The sequence below is a fragment of the Myxocyprinus asiaticus genome, chromosome 37 (genome assembly GCF_019703515.2).
Source record: "Myxocyprinus asiaticus isolate MX2 ecotype Aquarium Trade chromosome 37, UBuf_Myxa_2, whole genome shotgun sequence".
Taxonomy (NCBI): domain Eukaryota; kingdom Metazoa; phylum Chordata; class Actinopteri; order Cypriniformes; family Catostomidae; genus Myxocyprinus; species Myxocyprinus asiaticus.
The window spans coordinates 7,338,354-7,361,536 of record NC_059380.1 but is presented as its reverse complement, the minus strand read 5'-3'; the positions used below and the strand labels follow the sequence as shown (position 1 = coordinate 7,361,536).

At 39.6% G+C, this 23,183-nt stretch overlaps 2 protein-coding genes across 2 annotated transcripts in view; both read right to left on the bottom strand.

The window, feature by feature from the left end:
* The window catches only part of LOC127427583 (ski oncogene-like), a 47,926-nt gene extending 38,249 nt beyond the window's left edge, over positions 1-9,677 (bottom strand). Inside the window, exon 1 of the mRNA XM_051675250.1 lies at positions 8,465-9,677. Coding sequence (XP_051531210.1) covers positions 8,465-9,361 — 897 coding nt within the window. The 5' untranslated portion in view covers positions 9,362-9,677. The remainder of the gene's footprint in view (positions 1-8,464) is intronic.
* A 1,930-nt stretch (positions 9,678-11,607) lies between these two features.
* On the bottom strand, positions 11,608-23,035 carry LOC127427606 (transmembrane protein 51-like). Its single transcript, XM_051675284.1, has 3 exons — positions 22,836-23,035; positions 17,360-17,814; positions 11,608-13,585 (listed from the first exon to the last, which is right to left on the bottom strand). The coding sequence occupies exons 2-3, from the start codon at positions 17,743-17,745 to the stop codon at positions 13,144-13,146; spliced, it is 828 nt and encodes a 275-aa protein (XP_051531244.1). The 5' UTR covers positions 17,746-17,814; positions 22,836-23,035; the 3' UTR covers positions 11,608-13,143.
* Positions 23,036-23,183: the final 148 nt, after the last annotated feature.

The window sequence follows — 23,183 nt, the reverse complement described above, 5'->3', positions numbered from 1 at the left end:
GTAATTGGGGGTGACATGTCTGTAACAACAAATCAGGCTTTATGATAAAGCTCCTTCCTAAGAGAAATGGAAAGAAAAGACGAAGCGAGAGAAGCGACTGAGCAGATGCATGGAATTAGAGTAGCCGGTGAGGGAAAGAAAAAGGAAGTGGCAGCAGTTTTGATCCTGGATAAACAGTCCCACACAACCTTACTATGCTGTATAGAGCGAAGAGGCAGCCATGTTGAATGCGCTTGATATGGGACCTAGCCCCAGGCCTCTGCAGTACATTGCTAAAGGATTCAAAAGCAGAAATTTGGTCCGTGTTGAACCGCACAATGAAATGTGGTATGCTTCGCCAGCATTTAATACCTGATCTCCAGTGCCAAGCCGAAATCTGGCACACAGTCAGGCCACGGGGGAAGATGGCTTACAGGAGGTCTGCTTATTCGTGCCACTGAAGGAAAATAAAAGATGAAGTTTCCCTTTCCTGTCTGTATCCAATATTTATGGGGGGTTTTTTACTTACAGGAAACAACAGAGTATCAGGAAAGCAAGCGAGACAGGGGGAATGGGATTGAGACATGATGCAGACCAGATTCAAACTCAGGTCCCCATGAGCCCACTTTCATATTGTAAGCATGTGCTCTACCCACTGCACCATGACTCCAACCCATCATGCAATTTAATAAATTGAAAGAAATAGTGCACCCAAAAATTAAAATTCTGTCATTTACTCACCATCACATTGTTCCAAACACAAATGGAACATGAATGAAGATGTTAGGCAGAATGTTAGTCTCAGTCACCATTCACTTTCATTGTATATTAAAATGATGCAATAAAAGTGAATGCCAAACATACTGCTCAACGTCTCCTTTTGTGTGAGTTTAATTACTGACTAAAAGCATTACCTAGTGCTTGAGAAAGATGCATTAAAGACAAAAGCAGAGCAACCCCTCTGTCTGCAGGACTTTCCATTTTTGAGAACAGCCATCTTGCAGAGCGTTCCTGGAGCATTTCTGAAACACCATGTTGTGGTGGACCATCTCAATGAGTGGAAAATAGAGGCCTTGCCAGATGTCTGAGGGCTGGAGGACTGAATCAGCCTTTCTGGAAAAATCTGAATGTGCCTCATAACCCAAAGCCTCAAACACAGGAAAACCTCCATCCTTGCACCACCCAGAGAGAAGGCTAGAGACAGACAGAGTCACACTCATCGGAAACAGAGAGCTCTCTCTCTCTCTCTCTCTCTCTCTCTCTCTCTCTCTCTCTCTCTCTCTCTCTCTCTCAGTTGCAGGGAAATTGAGGTTATGTATCAGGTCATCCTGACATCATCATTTCTTATGTGTTTTTGCAAGGCTGGGCAACAGCCTCGTATTCCTCAGTAACACAATCACAAGAGCAGGCCTGTAAGGCGAGATTCAGCATTTCAGTGATTTGTTTGTGTATGCGTTAAAGAGAGAAAGTGTTTGCGTGCAAGAGAGATGGAGAGAGTGAGAGTGAGTGAGCTGACATGCTCCCCTCAGCCCACCAGCCAGGAAGCATCAAGTTCTTATTTAGCACAGGAAGAGCAGCTTTGCTTAGCAACTACACAGACTCTCCAATCACAAAAGTTTTCGGAATAATGCTGCTTGGGCGTGGAGCATGCTGTCTGCATGCCTCTGAGGAGTGAACGAGAGGCCACGGGCTGCTTAAAAACACAAAAACCCACTTTTCATAAAAGGCCCAGATAGCTCAAGTAAAAACAGGAGCACTGCTTCTCCGTAGAGACTACAAACCCCAAAAAACAACCATGCACAAGTCCAACTTTGAATTTGTTGTTCAGAAAATCCAGCTTGTTTAATTATTTGTCACTTACACAAACTGCTACTACTTATAGGAAAGTACAGACTGGACAGGAAACTTACACTGCCCAAATATGAGCAACACTGCTCAATGTTACTGCGACTGCATTTTGATACTCTTTAGCACAGTCAATGCACACTGGCGTGGACTGTCTGCATGTCCGAATGTACGTTGCTGATGCCGAATTTTTGCGCAAATACACTTTGGCCTTTAGAAGTACCGATTTTGCCTATAACTCAACTGCGTTTCACATTTGTATGGCAGCAGGGCTGGGTAAAAAAAATAAAAAAATCTCTGATTAATCACAATCAATAGGGTCCAAAACTTGCAAGCTCCAACAACAAGAACAGAGGGGAAGTAGGCATGTTGTTTCTGAGAGTTCTGGAACCCTATGATCAGCCACATTATGCAGATTTACCAACAAGCGACATCTCCTATCAGACATGTATGCATCGGCTCCAGCATGTTTACCTTCCCCTGTGGTATGACCGGAAGTGCATTGCATCAGCAGTATGGGAGACCAGGGTTCAGATCTTGCTTTGAAACCAGGACGTAATCATGAACACATAATCAGTGATGAGCATGATTTGGAGGTTGCATGTTTCCCTCTAACATTACATGTTTACTCCACTGATGCTTAGGTTGGGGGGTACAGTTTATAAAATATGCATTCCTCCACACTGTATTACAGCATTTACAGCTGAAAACTAATCACTTCACAACTTCCCTCAGTGGATAATACACCGTAAAAATGGAGCTCACGTGCCAAAATGCGTTTTATTTACTCATTAGGTTGAGTAAATGATGAGAGAATTATCATTATTGGGTAAAATAAACATCACTGAAATATACCGAAATTAATCAGAATCTAAACTAATCGAATCAAATTCAAAACTAAACTGAGAGCTTGTGAATCGGAATCTATTTGTATCAGTAAATCTGTATCTATAACCAATCCTATATCACAGCATAGTATAATACTATTTACTATTAAAACAAATATATTTTAATTATGGTTGGCAAAAATGTTGTTTCCTCCTCATTACCAATGGACAGAGTAGCCAGCATCTCCCACAAAGTGCACGCAATGGAGGCATGCTTGCATTTAACAATGTTTGAACATTTAGAAATCAGCCTCATTTAAGATTCATGAGCTAATCCTCATGGTAGCCTTGGGGGCGGTCAGTGGGAGGTTCGTAGGCGAGAGCAACATGCCAGTTCGTCATGTGGCACACGCAGGCAGACTGGAGCTGCATCATCCCACAGACAAACCCTGAGGAAACATCTTTACCACGTAGTCTTCACCCTTCTCCAAGCAACTCAAAAAGAATTCGACAGCTGTAGGACGTAAATGCACTCAAGTATGTCTCAGAACGGCATATTCTTTTAGAAGTAGTTTAGTTTCCACGTACATTGTAAATTAAAATAATAACTTTGGGCAATACACAATGCAAGAATATGCAATGGGTTGTTTGGATTTCTCATGATTACTTTTAGCCGAAACAACCCTGCATTTTTCAATCAGACTATTCAGATTTGGAGTGCACTTTTTAATATTCGTTTTTTTTTTCCTCCCCAATTTGGAATGCCCAATGCGCTCTAAGTCCTCGTGGTGGCATAGTGACTCAATCCGGGTGGCGGAGGACAAAGCTCAGTTGTCTCCGCATCCGAGACCGTCAATCTGCGCATCTTATCACCTGGCTTGTTGAGCGCATTACCGCAGAGATTTAGTGCGTGTAGGCCCACGCTATTCTCCGCGGCATCCACGCAGAACTCACCACGCGCCCCACCGAGAGCGAGAACCACATATTATAGCGACCACGAGGAGGTTACCCCATGTGACTCTACCCTCCCTAGCAACCGGGCCAATTTGGTTGCTTAGGAGACCTGGCTGGAGTCACTCAGAACGCCCTGGATTCAAACTCGCAACTCCAGGGGTGGTAGTCAGCGTCAATACTTACAGAGCTACCTCTTTTTAATATTCTTAAATTGTTTGGCTGTTGAATACATTTTTTAAAATCCCAACAGGATAAAAAAAAAAATGCATCCTCCAGCTCATGAAGATGGATCAGGGATGGAATTTGAGGCCATACAAGGGCCTGTATCTAATGAGGAATGGTGAGAGTTCCTAAATAAAAGTTTACTCAAGTTAATGCCCTTTTCCACTGAAATGAAACTTTTTCAGGTGACTTTGTCAAGCAGTTTTGGATTAGCAGACTAGCAAGGGGCTCGATTAAAGCACAGTGTTTCTTGCACAGTGGCAGATGTGTACTCCAGGATTTTCCATCACCACAGCAGATGGGTTGCCATATTAATCATGAAGCTGATGATCGCTATCGACGAAGGGTCCTGGTATGAGAAACCAATCTTAAACAACACTACATCATAGTGCCATCTGTTCCCACAGACGGGTGGCAGTGCCAGCCTAGGCAACCCTTAAACTTAACCAATGCTCTGTCTTACATCCTAGAGACTTAAGGGCCGTTCAGGCTGAATGCATTTTTGCATCCATTTTTAGGTGTTTCTCCACGTAAACATGATCTAGATGGAACTTTGACCATTGCGCATCTCACCGTTTTTATTTTTATTTTTTTACATCTCACGCAAGATGGCTGCGTAAGTTTATAAGACGACATTCTGATTCATTAAGTGTCTAGCTGTGTCTAGTTATTTTAACACAAGAACGTGTTTGGTTTGAATGGCCCCTAACTCACAAAACGGACATGTGATGTACAGACATCACAAAGTTAATTTTTTCTTGAAGATCAAATATAACTCAATATTATTGGCCACCAATTATTGAACTAAATCAGCAAATGTACATTGCACACAAGCAAATTCTGTGCATACATAATATGAGCCATATGACAGAACTACACCATAGGAGATGCATTTCATTTGGCAACAGACATAGACAGGCATATGCAAGCACTGGTCAAGCAATGGCCACCAAAACCCAGCCTGAAACACAATGAAAAGTGACGGCTCGACTCGCCATGAGTAACAAAGCTGTAGGGAACAAAAGAGGCGGCAGGTCTTCACCCCTGCATCAGCCAGTGGAGAGCTCCAGCTGACGCCCTCTAAACAAGAGGTCACACTGCAGAGAATAGAGGGCATAACCTCAGAGAACCCCTGACCACCCCCTCACCTCCATCTCTCCAGGGAGGGGATGAGACAGCATCTCTTGGGAACTGTTAAGCCATCAAGCGGCCCTTTTAAAATTCAGCCTTTCAAAGAATAGGCAGCCAAAAATGGATTTTGACTTAGCTCGAGTCAAACCCCAGGCAGTCGGTTGTTTGAGCATCTGATTCTGAGCAGCGGGGGATGTTTGCTGGCCGCCATGATGTGGTATAGACTACGGATGAGTGGCTTGACTGCGCTAAATAAGATAAATAAGAAGCACTAGCAGTGTTTGGGTGGGGAGGGGGCCCTGGGGCAAGTGGATGGAATTGTTGGCAGTCTGGAAGCACTGCAAGGGGCAGTGTAGTGCAGAGCGGCTGGTAGGAAGCGGTGCGGTTCACAACGATGAGGTCAGCAGACAGATGGGGATGAAAATGAGTAGGCAGTGTGCTCATTTTAATCTTTTCCCCACAGCTGATCCAGGCATTATAGATGCAAACTTGCATGCACATGGTGACCTCCATTCCCCGGGCGCACACATTTATTATGGCCGTTGCCACCTTGGGTCGGACACTCAGTTGATTGGTTTGGTCTCAGGTTGGGAGTCATCTGTAATTTGATAAAGTGAGAGAGGAGAACAATGGGGACTTTGATATCCCCTCCATTTAAAGGCTCCACGGGCCTTCTGCATCCAATTTATTACTTAACAATATTCTCACTGGAGTCTTCATTTTTGGCAGGACAATGTGCGTGCACTTGAATTGTGTGGTTTAAGGGAAAGTTAAAACTCCAAATAAAACAGCATGACACAATCATTTATACTGTATCAGAGTCTATTCATTCAAAACTGGAGCAAAACACCAATTCAATCCACAAATGCAAAAACAGACTCATAAAATAGAATAACATCTGGTTGGTGTCCCTTACGATTGTTTTTCAGACTGGGCAACTAATCCTCAAGTTGCCCAGTCTGTACAAATTGACACTACAGCAAATGGCTTCTGGTAACGGTTTGCACCTATTTATTTGCAATTTATTTTTCTGTCTTTTATCAAACAACCATCTGTCCAGTCAGAGATCCAAGGGCCACACGATTGGCCGGACTGTCTGAAAGGAGAGGGGGTGGGGTTGTTTTAGTCGACTGGCTTTGGAGGGAGGTCACACGTCACGGCCCTTTGACGACACGTCAAGGCTCTGGCGGACAGAGCCAACAGATTCTTAATGAGAATTCACCACCCTCTCCCAACAGTCTACCCACTATGTCAACCAGACCAGACAAAGTCTGCATGCTGCCTTAATTTGATTCAGCTTTATCCAAAACCAAATTTTAACTCATGTCAAATAAAACAGCAAACCCCACTGCTGTGTACAAGTATCATTAAATAAAGATCCTGAGGATTCAGAAATCTTACATTCATGGCGACCAGTCTCTCATCAAAGTAATATTTGGAAGCAGTAATATTCTAAGTTTATAAAGAAAACATAGATGTTTCAATTGAGGTTTGGTGATAAGATAAAGCTTTTGTTCATCCTGATCTCATGAAAATGACTGTGTCAACATTTTGGCAAAATGAAATTACGTGGATCAGTACACGTATTGTGGCGGATCTGAGGTGAAAAGACCACTGTGTGTCCCAAACAGAGGAGGTTTTTAAGGGTAATGCTCTATCAAGTTAAAACCTACATCTCTAAACTAAATGTAAATGTGCAATGAAAAACGCAATTGCAGAAACAACCACATCAATTTGTGATGCAAATATGACTGTTTGACTCGTACCACTGTCCTTCGCGTTGCAAGTGTAACACTCTATCCGTTGAGCTGCCACACAACTACATCGCATTACAATAAGCTTGTAAATGTAGTTGGTTGTGCAATGCAAGCATTAAAACGCATCGCTTTTCAATACATGCACTATAATAAATGTGTTTTGATATCATAAGATAGTATTGCTTCACTCATGATTTGTGTGAAAGTAAATCAAATTAATTGTTGTTGTAGTGCCTCTAGTGTTCATTTCATCAGGAAACTGCTGCAATACATACAACGAGCCACATAAAACTCATTTTGCAAAAATGTAGGTATAGTAACGTGATTCTTTGAGACCAGGTTGCTTTTGTTTGAATGAAGAAACGGACCAATGCAAGCAAACCCGTCAAGCATTTTAACAACACAGGTGTATATTACCCGTGTTGATAAAGTGCTGGACGGGTTTGCTTGCCTTGGTCTGCTGGAACGTGGCTCCCCACAGACCAAGGCAGTTTGCAAACTGGGACACACACTTCTTTTTGACAATGAATTACAGAAGGTGTGTAAAATTCTTAGCTCATCCCTGAATTATTTTTACCCTGCTGGATAGATTATGACCCCTCTAGTCCTACAGGACTACATCATTATGGAGACATGTTTATTGCGAAATTCAAACAAATATAGGAGATGTGTACAAGAATTGGCTTTTTCGCCATTGTGATTTGTTTGTTATATTCTAGCTAATCATCTAGCATCAATTGCATAGAAAAGGAGTTTATTGTAACTAGCTAGATAGATGAAAAGCAAACCAAATAGGGTCTGGCAAAGTGTAAACTAGCCACTCAGCGACCATTTGACAAATATCAGTCCACACTTTTCCCATAGAGAAGCAATCGTCATATGCATGACACTGCATTTCTGAAATGTGCCATGTCTCTCACATTTACCACAGTCATTAAACTGCATTTGCGTGGCAATGCATCCCAATCCTGCAGAAGTGACACCATGGTAACACATACATAGTGTGTAGACCCATTAGCACTATCGCACACAACAGCTGCTGCATGGAGGTAGCAGCCAACCCGAGACTCTAGTGCTTTTGTCCTCTCGCTGTGTCTCTGACCCTGGCGTGGAGCCTGATCAGACACTGGGAGACCCAAGGGCAGCGGTGACCCTACAACAAATGCTTTTGGAGAGTGACCTCAACCCCTCACACAAAACATACACACAAAACAATGACGTGCGTAGCACTCTTACTTCTCCTCCACCTTGAAGCTCATTACTGGCTTCCCAAGCCTCCCTATCTCTGGCTCCAATAAAATACATAAATGAGGTCCCATTTGTCATATGCAGATGCCCGTGAGTGCATCCAGAGGCACAAGAGAAATGCACCCTTGGGGCAGGATGCAGGCTTGCTGTTTACTTTAATTTCAATATGCTCAAAAGTAAATATATATAATAAAGGTCAATCGAAATAGTTTTGTGAGAAGGCACTTGTGTGTGACATCCAGACTCAATGTGTAATAGGTGTTGTGTGATCAAATAGTGCTTGACCCTCATACCTACAACTGAGAAAGATCAACATTTGTGCATGCCAGTCAATATTGGTATTGGTAATGTGTGATTTCACAAAGCAAAATGCACAGATAAAAGCACAATATTTTTCATATTTGAAGAAAATGAAGATTTAGAATTGTGCAAGAGTTGCAAAAAAGCAGCTACCCAACCACATTTATAATGATTATGCAAATTGCAAAGTTGAAGACTCACTTTGTAAGATATCTTGTGCTTGTTTCCCAGGTCAAATTTCCCCTTTAATTCACTGAGGAGCTTCTGCAGTGTGCTGCTCTCCTCTTTCTCAGTATAGTCTTGATCCAGAAGAATATAAGCCCTCCAGTTCGACGAGTCGAAGCCCCAGTGACAGGTTCTGTTCTCTAGCCTTTTGTGACTGTGAACCACGAACTTGTGGGTCGGGAACATGAGCCTGCAGTCCAAGCACTGTATGCACGCTGCGTTGGGGTTCGAGTAGAGTTCTGGCACGAAAAGGCCCTTGCACTTCCCAAAGCATTCGTGGTAAACTTTGAAGCTCTTCTCCGTTCGCTCCAGCTCTATGGAGCACGAGAAGTTCTTGTTGGCGTGTGGAGGAAACGTACCGCCGTAGATGAGGGCATTGCAGAGCCGCTCTGCGTCTGTTTGGGTGATGAGTCCGCACGAGGGTGCCGAGAAGGGCAGGATGCCCATAACTTTGAGGATTTCCAGCTGATCCGCTGTGCACCTGGAGCAGTAGATGTGCAGGTCGTCGCACACCGAATTAATCTGCTGGAGGGAAAAGTCCCGTAGGACGCTGTTGAGAATCTGCGGCAGGCAGAGGCGCTTCTCGCCGCCCACCACGAAACACGAGATGGTCTCGCGCTCCAGGACCGTCTCGCACCGCTCGGTGGAGCGGTCGGACGGGATGAAGAGGGGTCCCGGCATGACCGGTGGTGTCTGCGCAGGGAGGCTCACGAGCACCTCCGCGCTCTTTCCGTCCTTCTTAAACAGCATGTCCTGCTGCCACCGGGCCGAGAAGGCGGCCGGTCCGCCAAGAGAGCTCATTGAACTCAGGTGAAACTGCTTCAGAGTTTGCTGAAGTCCTGGATGCGGCTGAAAGCTGGAAGGAGCCTCCATGTTTAAGATCGCAAATTAAAATCCCCCGTCTGCGTGATCACAACAAATTCAGCTAACGTGAACGGGAAGAGTCAAAACAGTCCAGAGCGGCGGATTTCCATGTCACTTTGGAAACCTTGTAATCCATTGAACTGTTTCATAGGAAAATCTCGAGTGGGTTTCAGCCGTACCTAAAAGAACAAGAGTTCCTACCTACGAAAAAATCCTCCCAAAAGTGTAAGTTTTCATCCTAGAAATATATACTTATATATCTATATTATTGACATGCTTGGATCCGTGCGCAAAAATGTGTACCAAGATCGTCGGCGCAGTTGGTCTGCCTCCTCTTTACTATGTGTGCGTGAGTCTCTCTCTCTCTCTCTCTCTCTCTCTCTCTCTCTCTGTGTGTGTGTGTGTGTGTGTGTGTGTGTGTGTGTGTGTGTTTGTTTGTGTCTGGTTCAGTCATTGAATTCCGGCCAAGAATGTGACTGACTCCCCGGGCTGGCTATTCCATGAAAAGTTCACCCCCCACCCCTGCTACCGGAGCAGCTGCATTCGAATCATTCCGTTCTTACCATTTCGGCGGAGAAGGGGTGGAGTTACTACTCTATTATAACTTTAATTAACAAACATTACAAGTCATTAATGCATAGGCTATACTTATTCTACTCATTTGAAAGTCACTTTGGATTAAAAGGTATGCTAAATGACTAACTGTAAACGGACAGCAGTAGTTCATAAACGTTCAATGAATATGAAAATATTTGAATCAAAGTTTCATGTTATTTGCATTTAAATGTACATGAAATAGGTCTAATAATTTTGTATTGTTGTATAAAATTATATAAATAACAGTAAGTTCTGGTCCTTGAATCTGACTGGTTGAGCGGTTTTCCAAATAGCGGTGGGGATTCTGATTCATTTCTGATTTCATTTACTGATTCGTTCATCTTTACTCCAGTAGGTGGCGACAATTGAGCGTCTTTTTTAGGTTAGGAATGAGGCGATCATTGACTTAAGTGATTTGATAAAAAAGACAGTTCACCCCCAAAGCAATGGAAGTGAACGAATACGACTGTTCAAAAACACTTATTCGTTTATACAACTAGTATAAACGAATCGAATATCGAAACGCCATTAGTTCAAAACATAGAATTGAGAGCAGTGCAGAGATCAGAGTTGCGCTTGATGCTTTGGCTTGCTTGTGAATTGCTTAAATAATGTTTGGTAATGCAACACCTTATAAATAATAATAAAAGTTAATCAAATTAAATGAAATGGAGATATGCAATTGTCACTGCAACTGACAAGTAAAATCTTTTTCGAACAAAATAGAAGTATAATTGACTCTCTCCGCGGTATCTTATGCGAACAATCTTACGGTTCTTTGTAACATTGTAAACATGTTCTTATCTTAGAATGTCATTGTGACATTATGTCCTTAAATGTAACAGCATAGTTTGGTAAAGACATATAACTCATTTTGTTTTGTTTAGATTGGGTGTGATTGTGACATCCAACCGCTTAATTTGTTTTTTGTGGAACTTGAAAAGTCACAATAATGTTTTTAATGGTTCATTTTGGCACATACGTCTACAGTGGGTCTGCTTGAAATACAACTCTAAGTTCAATCAATTTTCCATTAAATTCTGTTTCATGCAATGATTGATTACTGTGCTAAGCTGAACAATATGTTTTGGCTTCAAACATCTGTCACAATGCAGACCTTTACATTTTCTGCATAGGTTGATGACCGAGACGGAAAAACAATGTAGGCCTATATACGTGTAAGCTGGGGAAAGATATTTGATGACAAATTAACATGAACATTGCACTGTGAATTAAAGTGACATTAATTACAAAATGAATTGATAAAGATATATTAAAAAGAAATAGACCAAACAGGATGCAGAACATTGCATTGTTTAACTGACTTGTGCACTCACTCACTAGTGAAATCTTTTTTTAATATGGGGTGATTTCTTCATCGCCATCATGTGCTACCTTAATATGTAGCTGAATATGTGGTATGTTTGATCTAAAATCTAACTGAAGTGTCTTATTGAAAGGCCTAAATAGGTATACAGTATTTTAGGCAAAAGTCATTGGCAAGTAATAGCTAAAACAGTGCAAGAACACAATTCAGAATGAGTGGAGAATATACATTATCAAATTTGACATGTAGCAGTAACCCCCCCCCCCCCATGTTGTAATATGATTCTAAGCCACCAGAGGACACACATACATCAGGATACATAAGCCAAACAAAAGATTTAAACAATTTTATTAAAGTCCTACATATTTTCACAAAATTTGCCAAAAATAAATACAAATGCAGAGATTTTCTGCTTTAAAATATCAATTCTATCAGTTACCCATAATCAATAGTAACTCCATCCCTTTTCCAAAGATTCTACACCCCAACCAAATAAAGTAAATTAAAACAAATAATAAAACTAATACGTTTTCCTAAAAAGGTAAAAGGTATTGTCTGCAGAGCTTGAGGCCTTTTAAGAAACAAACACAACATACAGAGGGTCATCCACAGTAGCTTGTTTAGTTTGGAGCCTATAAATACATTGTGATGATTGAAAAGGTAATAATAATTAAAATAAAATCATCTGTATGGTTAATCCGCAGTATTTGGGGTTTTTGTATAGTCAAACTGCTATACAAAAGAGTGTCACGCCAGTCTTGAAAATTCTCATTTGCACTTCAACAATGTTCAGTTCTTTACACCAAAACCCTAAAGCACATTTTTGGTTTGCTATCCAGTCTCGCCTTTGTGACATTACATCAGAATTTGATATTAATACAGAATGTGTCCTAAAAGTTAGGTTACATTAAATACTTCTAGACTTTTGTGATCATTTTAAATTCATTTCCATACCATTACAAAGTCTTTATTTCACACTCTTAAATAGTAGAAACAATAGTAAAAGTTGACAGCAACACACTTAAAGGAATAATTCACCCGAAAATGATTATTCTCTCATCATTTACTCACCCAAACTCGTTTGACTTTCTTTCCTCGGCAGAACACAAGCAAAGGTATTTTGATGGCAATATGGTGTAAATACCATCTATACGACTCAAGTGGTTTGATCCATGTCTCCTGAAGTGACACGATCAGTTTTGGATGATGCATCAAGCGCGAGGAAGTGTAATCGAGCTTCAAATTATGATCGTGTCTAGGACACTTCAGATGGCAAGATTTATAGTGAAAAAGGAGTTTCTCATCCAAACCCGATTGTATCGATGCAGAAGACAACTCGAGTTAAACCACTTGAGTCGTATGGATTACCTTTATACAGTCTTTAGGTCCTTTTCATAGCTTGAAAGTGTTGGACCCCATTGACTTGCATTGTATGGATACCGTAAATATACTGACAAAGTATCTTTGTTTGTGTTCTGCAGAAGAAAGTCATATGAGATTGAGACCACATAAGGGTGAGTAAATGATGAGAGAACTGTCCTTCCTCTCAGAGCAGAAGGGTGCGGGTTCAAGTGTGGAAGATAAGTGTGCCACTGTCACATAAAAAAAAAAAAAAAAAACAACATTTCAATGAGGAGGAAATACTTCCTGGAAATTATTTTTTGAATATGAAAAAAAAAGGTTTGATTCAAAAACTCAATTAAATAAGGCTTTAGTGTTCTGTCCAAAAAGCATAGAGGGCTTTTAAGGGCTTTTCATTTCTATCTCTCAATGCATTAAACTGTCTCAACTGCCCTTTCCCATCCAAACAGTGGATGCAAATAGTTAAAAATATCAGTTTTATAGTGTGAATCCAGTGACTGCATCACTACACTGCTTCTGTGGGAAGTTGGGGTGGCTTATCCTCATACTGTGGTGGAGGGGTCAGTGGTTCGATGGTCACCACCCCTCCTCGTGCAGGGCTTTGAATATTCAGACGAATGTCCTTCAGATGGAGCTTCTCTGACTTTATCCTGCGCACTCTGAGAGGCCTAAGGATGCGGCTAGCCCTGCTGCTGCTGCGTGCGGGCTGGGAGCTGGAGGTTGGCGCCGCAGACTGGGGTCCAGAGCCAGGTGTTGGCTGAGGGGCCTCTTGCCCATTACCTTCCTTTGGTTGCTGGCCTTCACTTTCAACAGCAGCAATAAGATCTTCGTATGAGGGTAGCTGGTAACTCTGTCGCAGGTTGCTTTGACGAACAGGGTACTGTCCACTGGTGACCGCTTCCTCATATGTTGGGACATCATAGGTGGGTGCTGGCTCTTCAGTTGATCTAATAGTTACATAGAGAAATGAAGTCATAAGTTGTACAAAGGTCAACATACTGTCTGATCAAACCAACCTGGCTGGATGAACATCCATTGAAAACCTAACCACTGTAAGGTATATAAATTTACAATTGTTCACAAAATGTTCCTATAGATCTGTTCAAAAAGGAGCACTATCCCTTCCATCTTCTTTAAACACCTACACAACCATTCAAAGGTTTGGAAACACTATAAAAGTTTTATTTTTGTGAAACAAAATGATAATTTTATTCCCCAAAGATGCTTTTATAAGTATCAAGAATTACAGTAAATACATTTAAAATGTTAAAAATGACTATTTCTATTTACAGTTGAAGTCAGAAGTTTACATACACATAGGTTGAAGTCATTAAAACTCTTTTTTTTTTTTTAACCACTCCACAGATTAAACATTAGCAAACTATAGTTTTAGCAAGTCGTTTAGGACATCTACTTTGTGCATGATGAGTAATTTTTCCAACAACTGTTTACAGACAGACTGTTTCACTTTTAATTGACTATCACAATTCCAGTGCGTCAAAAGTTTACATACACTAAGTTAACTGTGCCTTTAAGCAGCTTGGAGAATTCCAGAAAATGATGTCAAGCCTTTAGACAATTAGCTTCTGATAGGAGGTGTACTGAATTGGAGGTGTACCTGTGGATGTATTTTAAGGCCTACCTTCAAACTCAGTGCCTCTTTGCTTGACATCATGGGAAAATCAAAAGAAATCAGCCAAGACCTCAGAAAAACAATTGTGGACCTCCACAAGTCTGGTTCATCCTTGGGAGCAATTTCCAAACGCCTGAAGATACCACATTCATGTGTACAAACAATAGTACACAAGTATAAACACCATGGGATCACACAGCCATCATACCACTCAGGAAGGAGACGCATTCTGTCTCCTAGAGATGAATGTAGTTTGGTGCGAAAAGTGCAAATCAATCCCAGAACAACAGCAAAGGACCTTGTGAAGATGCTGGAGGAAACAGGTAGACAAGTATCTATATCCACAGTAAAACGAGTTCTATATCAACGTAACCTGAAAGGCTGCTCAGCATGGAAGAAGCTACTGCACCAAAACTGCCATAAAAATCCAGAAAAAGGTTTGCAAGTGCACATGAGGACAAAGATCTTACTTTTTGGAGAAATGTCCTCTGGTCTGATGAAACAAAAATTTAACCGTTTGGCCATAATGACCATCGTTATGTTTGAAGGAAAAGGGTGAGGCTTGCAAGCCGAAGAACACCATCCCAACCGTGAAGCATGGGGGTGGCTGCATCATGTTGTGGGGTTGCTTTGCAGCAGTAGGGACTGTTGCACTTCACAAAATAGATGGTATCATGAGGAAGGAAAATTATGTGGATATATTGAAGCAACATCTCAAGACATCAGCCAGGAAGTTAAAGCTCGGTCGCAAATGGGTCTTCCAAATGGACAATGACTCAAAGCATACCTCCAAAGTTGTGGCAAAATGGCTTAAGGACAGCAAAGTCAAGGTATTGGAGTGGCCATCACAAAGCCCTGACCTCAATCCGATAGAAAATTTGTGGGCAGAACTGAAAAAGCATGTGCGAGCAAGGAGGCCTAAAACCTGACTCAGTTACACCAGTTCTGTCTGGAGGAATGGGCCAAAATTCCAGCAACTTATTTTGAGAAGCTTGTGGATGGCTTCCCAAAATGTTTGACCCAAGTTAAACAATTTAAAAGGGCAATGCTACCAAATACTAACAAAGTGTATGTAAACTTTTGACCCATTGGGAATGTGATGAAAGAAATAAAAGCTGAAATAAATAATTCTCTCTACTATTATTCTGACATTTCATATTCTTAAAATGTAGTAGTGATCCTAACTGACCTAAGACAGGGAATGTTTTCTATGATTAAATGTGAGGAATTGTGAAAAACTGAGTTTAAATGTATTTGGCTGTGGTGTATGTAAACTTCGGACTTCAACTGTAAATAAATGCTGTATTCTTCAAACTTTGTTCATCATCTGAAAGTGAAAGTGGAGATTTAGAGTAAAAAAGGACTTCAATATTGTTCTGTTTCTCACCCACACCTATTATATTGCTCCTGAAGATATGGATTTAACCACTGGGGTCTTATGGATTACTTTTATGTTTCCTATGTGATTTTTTTGGAGCTATAAAGGTCAGATCACCATTCACTTGCATTGTATGTACGTACAGAGCTGAGATATTCTTCTAAAAATCTTTGTTTGTGTTCTGCTGAAGAAATGAAGTCATACACTTCTGGGATATCATGAGGGTGAGTAAATGATAAGAAAATTCATTTTGGGTGAACTATCCTTAAATTACATACACTCATGTATTCAGGGTGCAAGGAAAGTATTTTAACATCTTTTACTTGGTTACACCACACCACATGACATTTCAACTAATTATTTTTGTAGAAGATGCAATGGATGTTTTAAAAATTTGTGAAACATGGACTTTACGAACTTGTTATGTGTGTTTTATACTAGATTTCTAAAAGAATGCTCACCTCGGACATTTCTTGTCAATAAACTTTATTCTAGATCTTTTGGTAAAAGTTTTATCCTTGTAGGGCACTTCTCATGGATTTTACAACCAAGCTTTACTAACAACATCTCAATACCTCAAACTTTGATTCATCCATCCACAATACTAATTTCTAATTATTTAGCACTCAATCTTTGAAGTTCTTTGGCACATTCTTCCATTTTCTTTTTATTTGCCATATTCAGGTGTGGCTTTTTCTTTGAAAGCCTAAAATGCCAAAATCTCAGAGTATGCTCCTCGCTGTTGTAGATGAAACTGCTGTTCCGATGTACTTGTCATTGAAGCTGCCAGTTAAGGACCTGTAAAGAGTCTGTTTCTCAAACTAGTGTCTTTAAGGTACTTATCTTCTTCTTGTGTATCTGTGCCATCCACTTCCCTCTCTATCGTGGTTAGATCCAATTTGACTTCTTTCAAGACAGTAGTGCATGAAATAGCCTTAATCTCTCAAAAGAACAACAGATACTATAGAGGTTTTCTTTTTGGCCATTTTTTAAAACAAAATTTGACTTGAAAGAAATGCAAGTGTACTCAGTACTTAAGCAACTGAAGGAAAAAAACACTGTATTGTGATGTCCATACTTCATGAAGTAGCACAGTCGTTTTCAACTGTTCTAACAAAAAGAAATGTTTCTCACGTACCAAATTAGCTCATCAGAATAATTTCTTAAGGATTATGTGACATTATTTTCTGAGTAGACTTGAGTAATGACTGCTGAAAATGGGATTTTGACATTACGGGTTGATAATTTTAAACAGTAATAACAATCTGCAGCATTACTAATGTTTAAGGTAATGTTTTTGATCAATTTAAATGCATCCAAGATAAAGAGAAGCATCTCTTGAAATTACTTTCAAGAACAAAAATGTCTTTGTGTTTCCAAACTTTTGAATGGTATTGCAAGTAATTTTAAAGAGGTGGCTCACTCATCATTAGGCAGAAAGTTAGCCTCAGTTAATATTCACTTTCATTTGCATGTTTTGTTCATACAATGAAAGTGAATAGTGACTAAAGTTGTCAGTCCCTGAATAGTGACTAATAGTGACTGTCAGTCCCTATAGCATTCTGTCTAACACCTCCTTTTGTGTTCCACGAAAGAAAGAAAATCACATGAGGTTGGAACGACATGAGGGTTAGTACAGTACATGATCACAGAATGTCAATTTTTGGGTGAACTATCCCTTTAATAACAAGACGACAGAGCAGTACTCACGCCTCGTCCTGGTCTCTGGGGATACGGTCCACATATTCAGGATTGCCTGCGCCCGCAGTTTCCCTGTGACTCCTCCGCTTCTTGTTCCTTACCCCAAGACATATAGCCAAGAGTAACATGGCTATGCCGGCTCCCACCAGCACAAAAGCAACAGACGAAGTCTTCCCTTGATCTTTCACAATGCCATCGTTCGGAACTGGAATTGTACCATTTTGCAGCTTTGTCACTTTGGAAGGTACAGTGCTCCATACAATCATTACAATTCCAAGTGCCACCAGGCCCACCCCAAGCACACAGAGAGCATACTGGGAGCCTGAGCTACTGCCCTCTCCACTGGGGGGTGAACGCCTCCTTCCTGAACACAGAGGCTGCCCACTGGAGCACATTGCTTTAAATGCTCCTCTAGAATACACACATACAGGGTGCAGTCCAAATGTGGAAGATGACGTGTACCACTGCGACATAAAATCAGAAAAAAAGAAACAAATATTATAAATATTTAAATAAGGAGGAAACGCTTCCTGGAAATGACTGGGAATGGGGGCCAAGAGAAAACCTATCCTTTGGCACGGTGCCACTCTAGAGGTCAAATGGGAATCCGGCATTCCAGCACATCATGGAAAGGATTACCATGTATGCAGGGGCGTAGCAGTCATTTTAAAAGTGGGGAGACACAGCTGTCACTAGGTGGCTCGCACAGAACCAACACTTACAGTGCAGTATTAATATATTACAGTATATATTAATATACAAGTATAAGTGTTATATTAATATATACGTATTATTTACTTTTAATTTTTGTAGCATTTTAAAGATTCAAGTATTGCAAAATAATTGCAAAATTAGCTGCAAAAATAAAGGGCATCTTGTGGAGCATTTGCTCCTGTTTCACACATGACAAAAGACTGTGCATAAGCTTGTCCTGAATAAATGATTTAATCAATTACAATAATGACAATTGTGCATGTGCACAATTAGATTTTTTACTCTGTGGTTGTGCTTTGTGGGATTTAATTGTATCCAAGTGGCTCGAGTGTTTTGACTACGTTCACCAAAATTCATTCAGATTCATTTAATTATTCAGTGACCATTTCTGGTGTGAAACGAGTTAGTCACTGAATCAATGATCAAAAGGAAATTTTAATTCTTAAAAATGTCTACAGACCTACAAAGAGACTTTAGTAGAGGGTTTAAGCATTAAAAGAACAAAGCAAATCTATCATTTCCCTACAGTTTGTGAGCTGATGAGCATGACTTTTATCAAACGACAACAATAAGTCTTATAATAATTATATTGAGTTTCAATAACGTCTGTACATTTTCATGAATAAAAAAGCATGTCTACATGTCTATTTACTTCAATAAAATGCCTAAGTGTTCTAAGAACACAGCAGATCTATCTTTTTTCCTACAGTTTGTCAACTGCACACCAACATAGAGGTAAAAAACAGGAGCTGATTTTACAAATAGCTTTACATATTTAACACAGATCTAGTAATCTGCTTAAATTGGCAAAAACAACCGATCAAACTATTACCTCTCAAACATAATGTAAAAAGCATAACTTAATGAAGACTCAGGCACTGATAAAAACTCCACTTACAATGTGGGCTTAAAAGAAGGATTGTCCTTAGTTTATTTTTTTCTGCAGTGCATTTCACATAATGCTGCCAATCAAGAACGATATGCCGATAACTCTAATTTGTCTGTTCCTCATCTCTAGATTATTAATTTAGATTAACATTAATGCCAATAAAAACATGCATAAATGAGCATTGTTGAAAGCAACTTTGTAGAAATGAATAGAGCCGCGTTGATTAGGCCGTAGACTGAAGGGTCTGTTACGTAAGGGTTGTTTCGGCTCATGAAACTTACCTGTGATTGGCTGGATGGTCGCTTAATCAGCCCAAAATAACAAAACGCAAAGAATACTGTAATACTGTCCACCATTTGGACTCAGTATGGGTTTAGCTTGCAAAAGTGCGCGGGACAAATATCACCTTTTTAAAGAGTGCGGGGGACGTGTAATTAATAAATAATTAAAATAAAATATTTTTGTCTAGTTTTTCAAAGTTGGAGTGCCAATAACTCCAGAAAGATATCTTAAAACCCTTCTGGATTCTGGTTCAAAGCATACTTTCCTTTTTGAATCCCTTTTCGACTTTCTTCTGCAGAACACATGTGAAGATTTTTAGAAAATATCTCAACTTGGTTGGTACATACAATGCAAGTCAATGATGACCAAAACTTTAAAGCTCCAGAAAAAAAACTCTTAAAGACAGCATAAAATTAATCCATACGACTCCAGTGGTTTAATCCATGTCTTCTAAAGCGATCTAATTGGTTTGGGGGTGAGAACAGACCAAAATGTAACTCCTTTTTCACAATAAATCTTGACATCAGCAGTCTCCTTTGTGATCATGATTTCAAGTTCGATCCCACTTCCTAGTGCCATCTTGCTTTGCGGATGCGTCAAGCACTAGAAGTGTGATCGAGCTTGAAATCATGATCGTGCCTAGAGACTGTGAAGTGAAAAAGGAGTTATATTTTGGTCTGTTCTCACCCAAAAATGTATAAGATCACTTCAGAAGACATAGATTAAACCACTGGAGTGATATGGATGACTTTTATGCTGCCTTTATGTGCTTTTTGGAGCTTCAAGTTTTGATCACCATTCACTTACATTGTATGGACCTACAGAGCTGAGATATTCTTCTAAAAATCATTGTTTGTGTCCTGCAGAAGAAAAAGTCAGACACATCTGGGTCCCCCATGAGGGCGAGTAAATGATGAGAATTTTCAGTTTTGGGTGAACTATTCCCTATATGGTTAAATCAATTATAGTTTTTTATATACAGTAGAATTACTAGTAGTTCATGCAAAATGCTCCCATTCTATTTAGTTTTTATATTTAATTTTATTTTAATATGGTTTCATTCAGACTGCAGTTTCTGCATTATGCGTCATTTTAAGGTGACATTTTTAGCGACTGCTTTTATGAACGATTATGCGCTCAGGTAGACCACTAAAAAAAAAAATCACGATTGCAGGCAACGTGTGACGTTTCCGCATGACTCATCTGCCTGTGAGTGTCATTTATCTGAGGGGGAAGAGTGAATGGTCAAATATGCATTTTAATGTTCAGTTTTTGATTTACAATAAGTAGCCTGAGGGTGAAGAATAAATTCATGATTCTGTTATCACTTGCAATTCATGTTTTGAGAGTAAGGAAGAGAGAGACAGAGACAGAGGGAGAAAGACAGCACAAGCAAAAAAAAAAAAAAAAAGGAAAAAAGGGTGACAAAGAAAGAGATGCAGTGCTGTTCATATAGCCTAGGTTGAAAATACTAAAACAGGTTTGCCACACAACAAGACCTGTACTGTAAATAACTGTAAAGTGTGCGCACTAATTAAAGAAGTCGTCCTGTTGTTCTTGAAGTTTTGTCCTTTTTGCACAGTTCTGTCTTAAATGAAAGCACTACTTTAATCACATGCAGCTCAGGGTACGTGACATGTCTACAAAGGACCATGAAAGCAAAGAACATTAAATGCTGGTCAAAACAAAAGAAACATAAAATAGGGAAATATGACAAAAGACCAGGAAGGCCTGTCCGAATACACAGAGCACCACTTACTCCCTGTCCTGAAGTAAACAGACACGGAATCACAGGTCACTAAATGCCCCATCTAAAGATGGCATGGGAACTCTTGACCTTGTCTGAGCTAAGTTTTCCTTACATAATCAATGGTAGAATTATCACGGAACAACAAAATAGCTCATGGAAATAGGGGGATGGAAATAACAGATTTGATAGTGTATTCCATAGTCATTTGTAACCATTACATTTTAACCCTTGTGAGACCTTAGGGACATTTTTGTCATTTTCATTGTTGTTTTTTCGATCATTTTGGCTGTGTTAATGACAACGGCATAAATTTTGCCAAAGCTGTGTATTTTTGGGGTAATTTTGACAATTCAACCTCAGTTCCTATAATACATCTATAATACACGGTGTACATAAAATAGTTACACTCAGGACCTTTAATTGAAACCAATTAAAACAGCAATATTTGATCCCAGTGCCATTAAAGCATAAAATCATGAATTCTGTGATATTATGCTTTCATTCCAGAGCCCTGGCTTCAAAATTTAAAGTTTTAATATTTTCCACCAGATGACGCCATTTTTCTCATGTTTAGCCTATGGAGCAAATACATGCTTTTTTCCTATTTTCTGTTTGCTGTATTATAGAGCACTGCAGGCCAACTGAATAAATGATGCAGCTAAAATTGTGTGGGTGTGTTGGTATGGATGTCAGAGTGTGTTTTGTGTATGAACTGAGAATTGTGTGTGTGTAAAAAAACAACGGTGTCATTATGTTAACAAACTGGCATTTAAAGGGTTAAAATCCTGAAAATGAATGAATATTTGGTAGTTATGATCAGGACTGATGTTGAAAGTGGAAAATAATATTAATAGATAATATTATTATGGCAGTTTTTTGACGCGGACATTATTGTCCTCCAAGGACCTCTGAGTAACTTTTTTAAATTGATGCACAAGGGTTAAATATATTGACAGATATTTAACAAACAGATTTTATGGTTAAAGTGGTAATTATATAGTTTCCGCCTAAATACCACAGTTACTATGATGACATTGTGGTAACTTTGTATTCCACCACTGTCATCAAAAAATAAGCTAAGATTGCACATATTCTGAAAGCGCAGCTACAAAATTGTTTAAAAGAGCACAAATATTAAATAGAGTTATTGTTGCAGAAACTGTAGTTACCATAAAATTTTGAATGAGAACCCTCAGATCGATTTTCTAACCTTTTCTACCGTAAAAAAAAAAAAAAAGAAAAGAAAAAAAGACTCATTTTTAACATTTTACTTTGGGGAGGAAAAAAAAATATAATAATAATAATATTATATATATATATATATATATACACACACATACATACACACACACACACACACACACACACACACATTTATTTTTTTAAAGATTAACTGACCAATTAAAGATTGGAAGGAGTGTTGAAGACAATACATATTAGCTTCATTCATATTAACGATAAGAAGCGTGAGAGGCAGTTTTTCAAACAACATTTTCAGACAAAACGTTTTAGTTTTAGCACGCAAAACAATTATAACATATGAATACTTATATGTGAATATAAACGTTTGTTCCGCCTTATTTTACTGTCAACAAACTAATGTCGCGCTGTTTCTGCTATAAAAGAGACGAGGAACCTGACTGACATCCATTAAACTTAATGTTAACAATGTGAAACAATGAAAGAAACTTATAACAATACATTTCTCGAGAGGCTCCGGTGGTAGTCGCTACTGTGAGGGAAGCCAAACATCTAGCTGAATAACCACAAATATATATATATATATATATATATATATATATATATATATATATATATATAAACAAGGTGAAACTTACGGCCTGACTCACCTTTCCCAATTTCCGCGCTGTTCAACTACCTTTCATGAAAGTACCTGAGGCAGGTGTCGCTCCCAGCTGCACGTGAGTCTAGCGTCCTCACAAGCCTGTCATTCTGCCAAGGAAGGTAAAGTTAGTGACCACGAATTCATTTCCCACTGACACTGCTTGTGTTATTTGTGGACTCGACGAGAGACAGGAACTTTGTTCAACTCGACATCCACCCCACAGTTGTAAAGAGTCAAGTAACATGCTCGGTCCTAATGCACGTCGGGTTACACTGAGGAGAAATAAATAGACCTAATTCTCGTAATAACGATCATTTTTATTCTTAATATGATTAAGTTATGTTGTTAATGA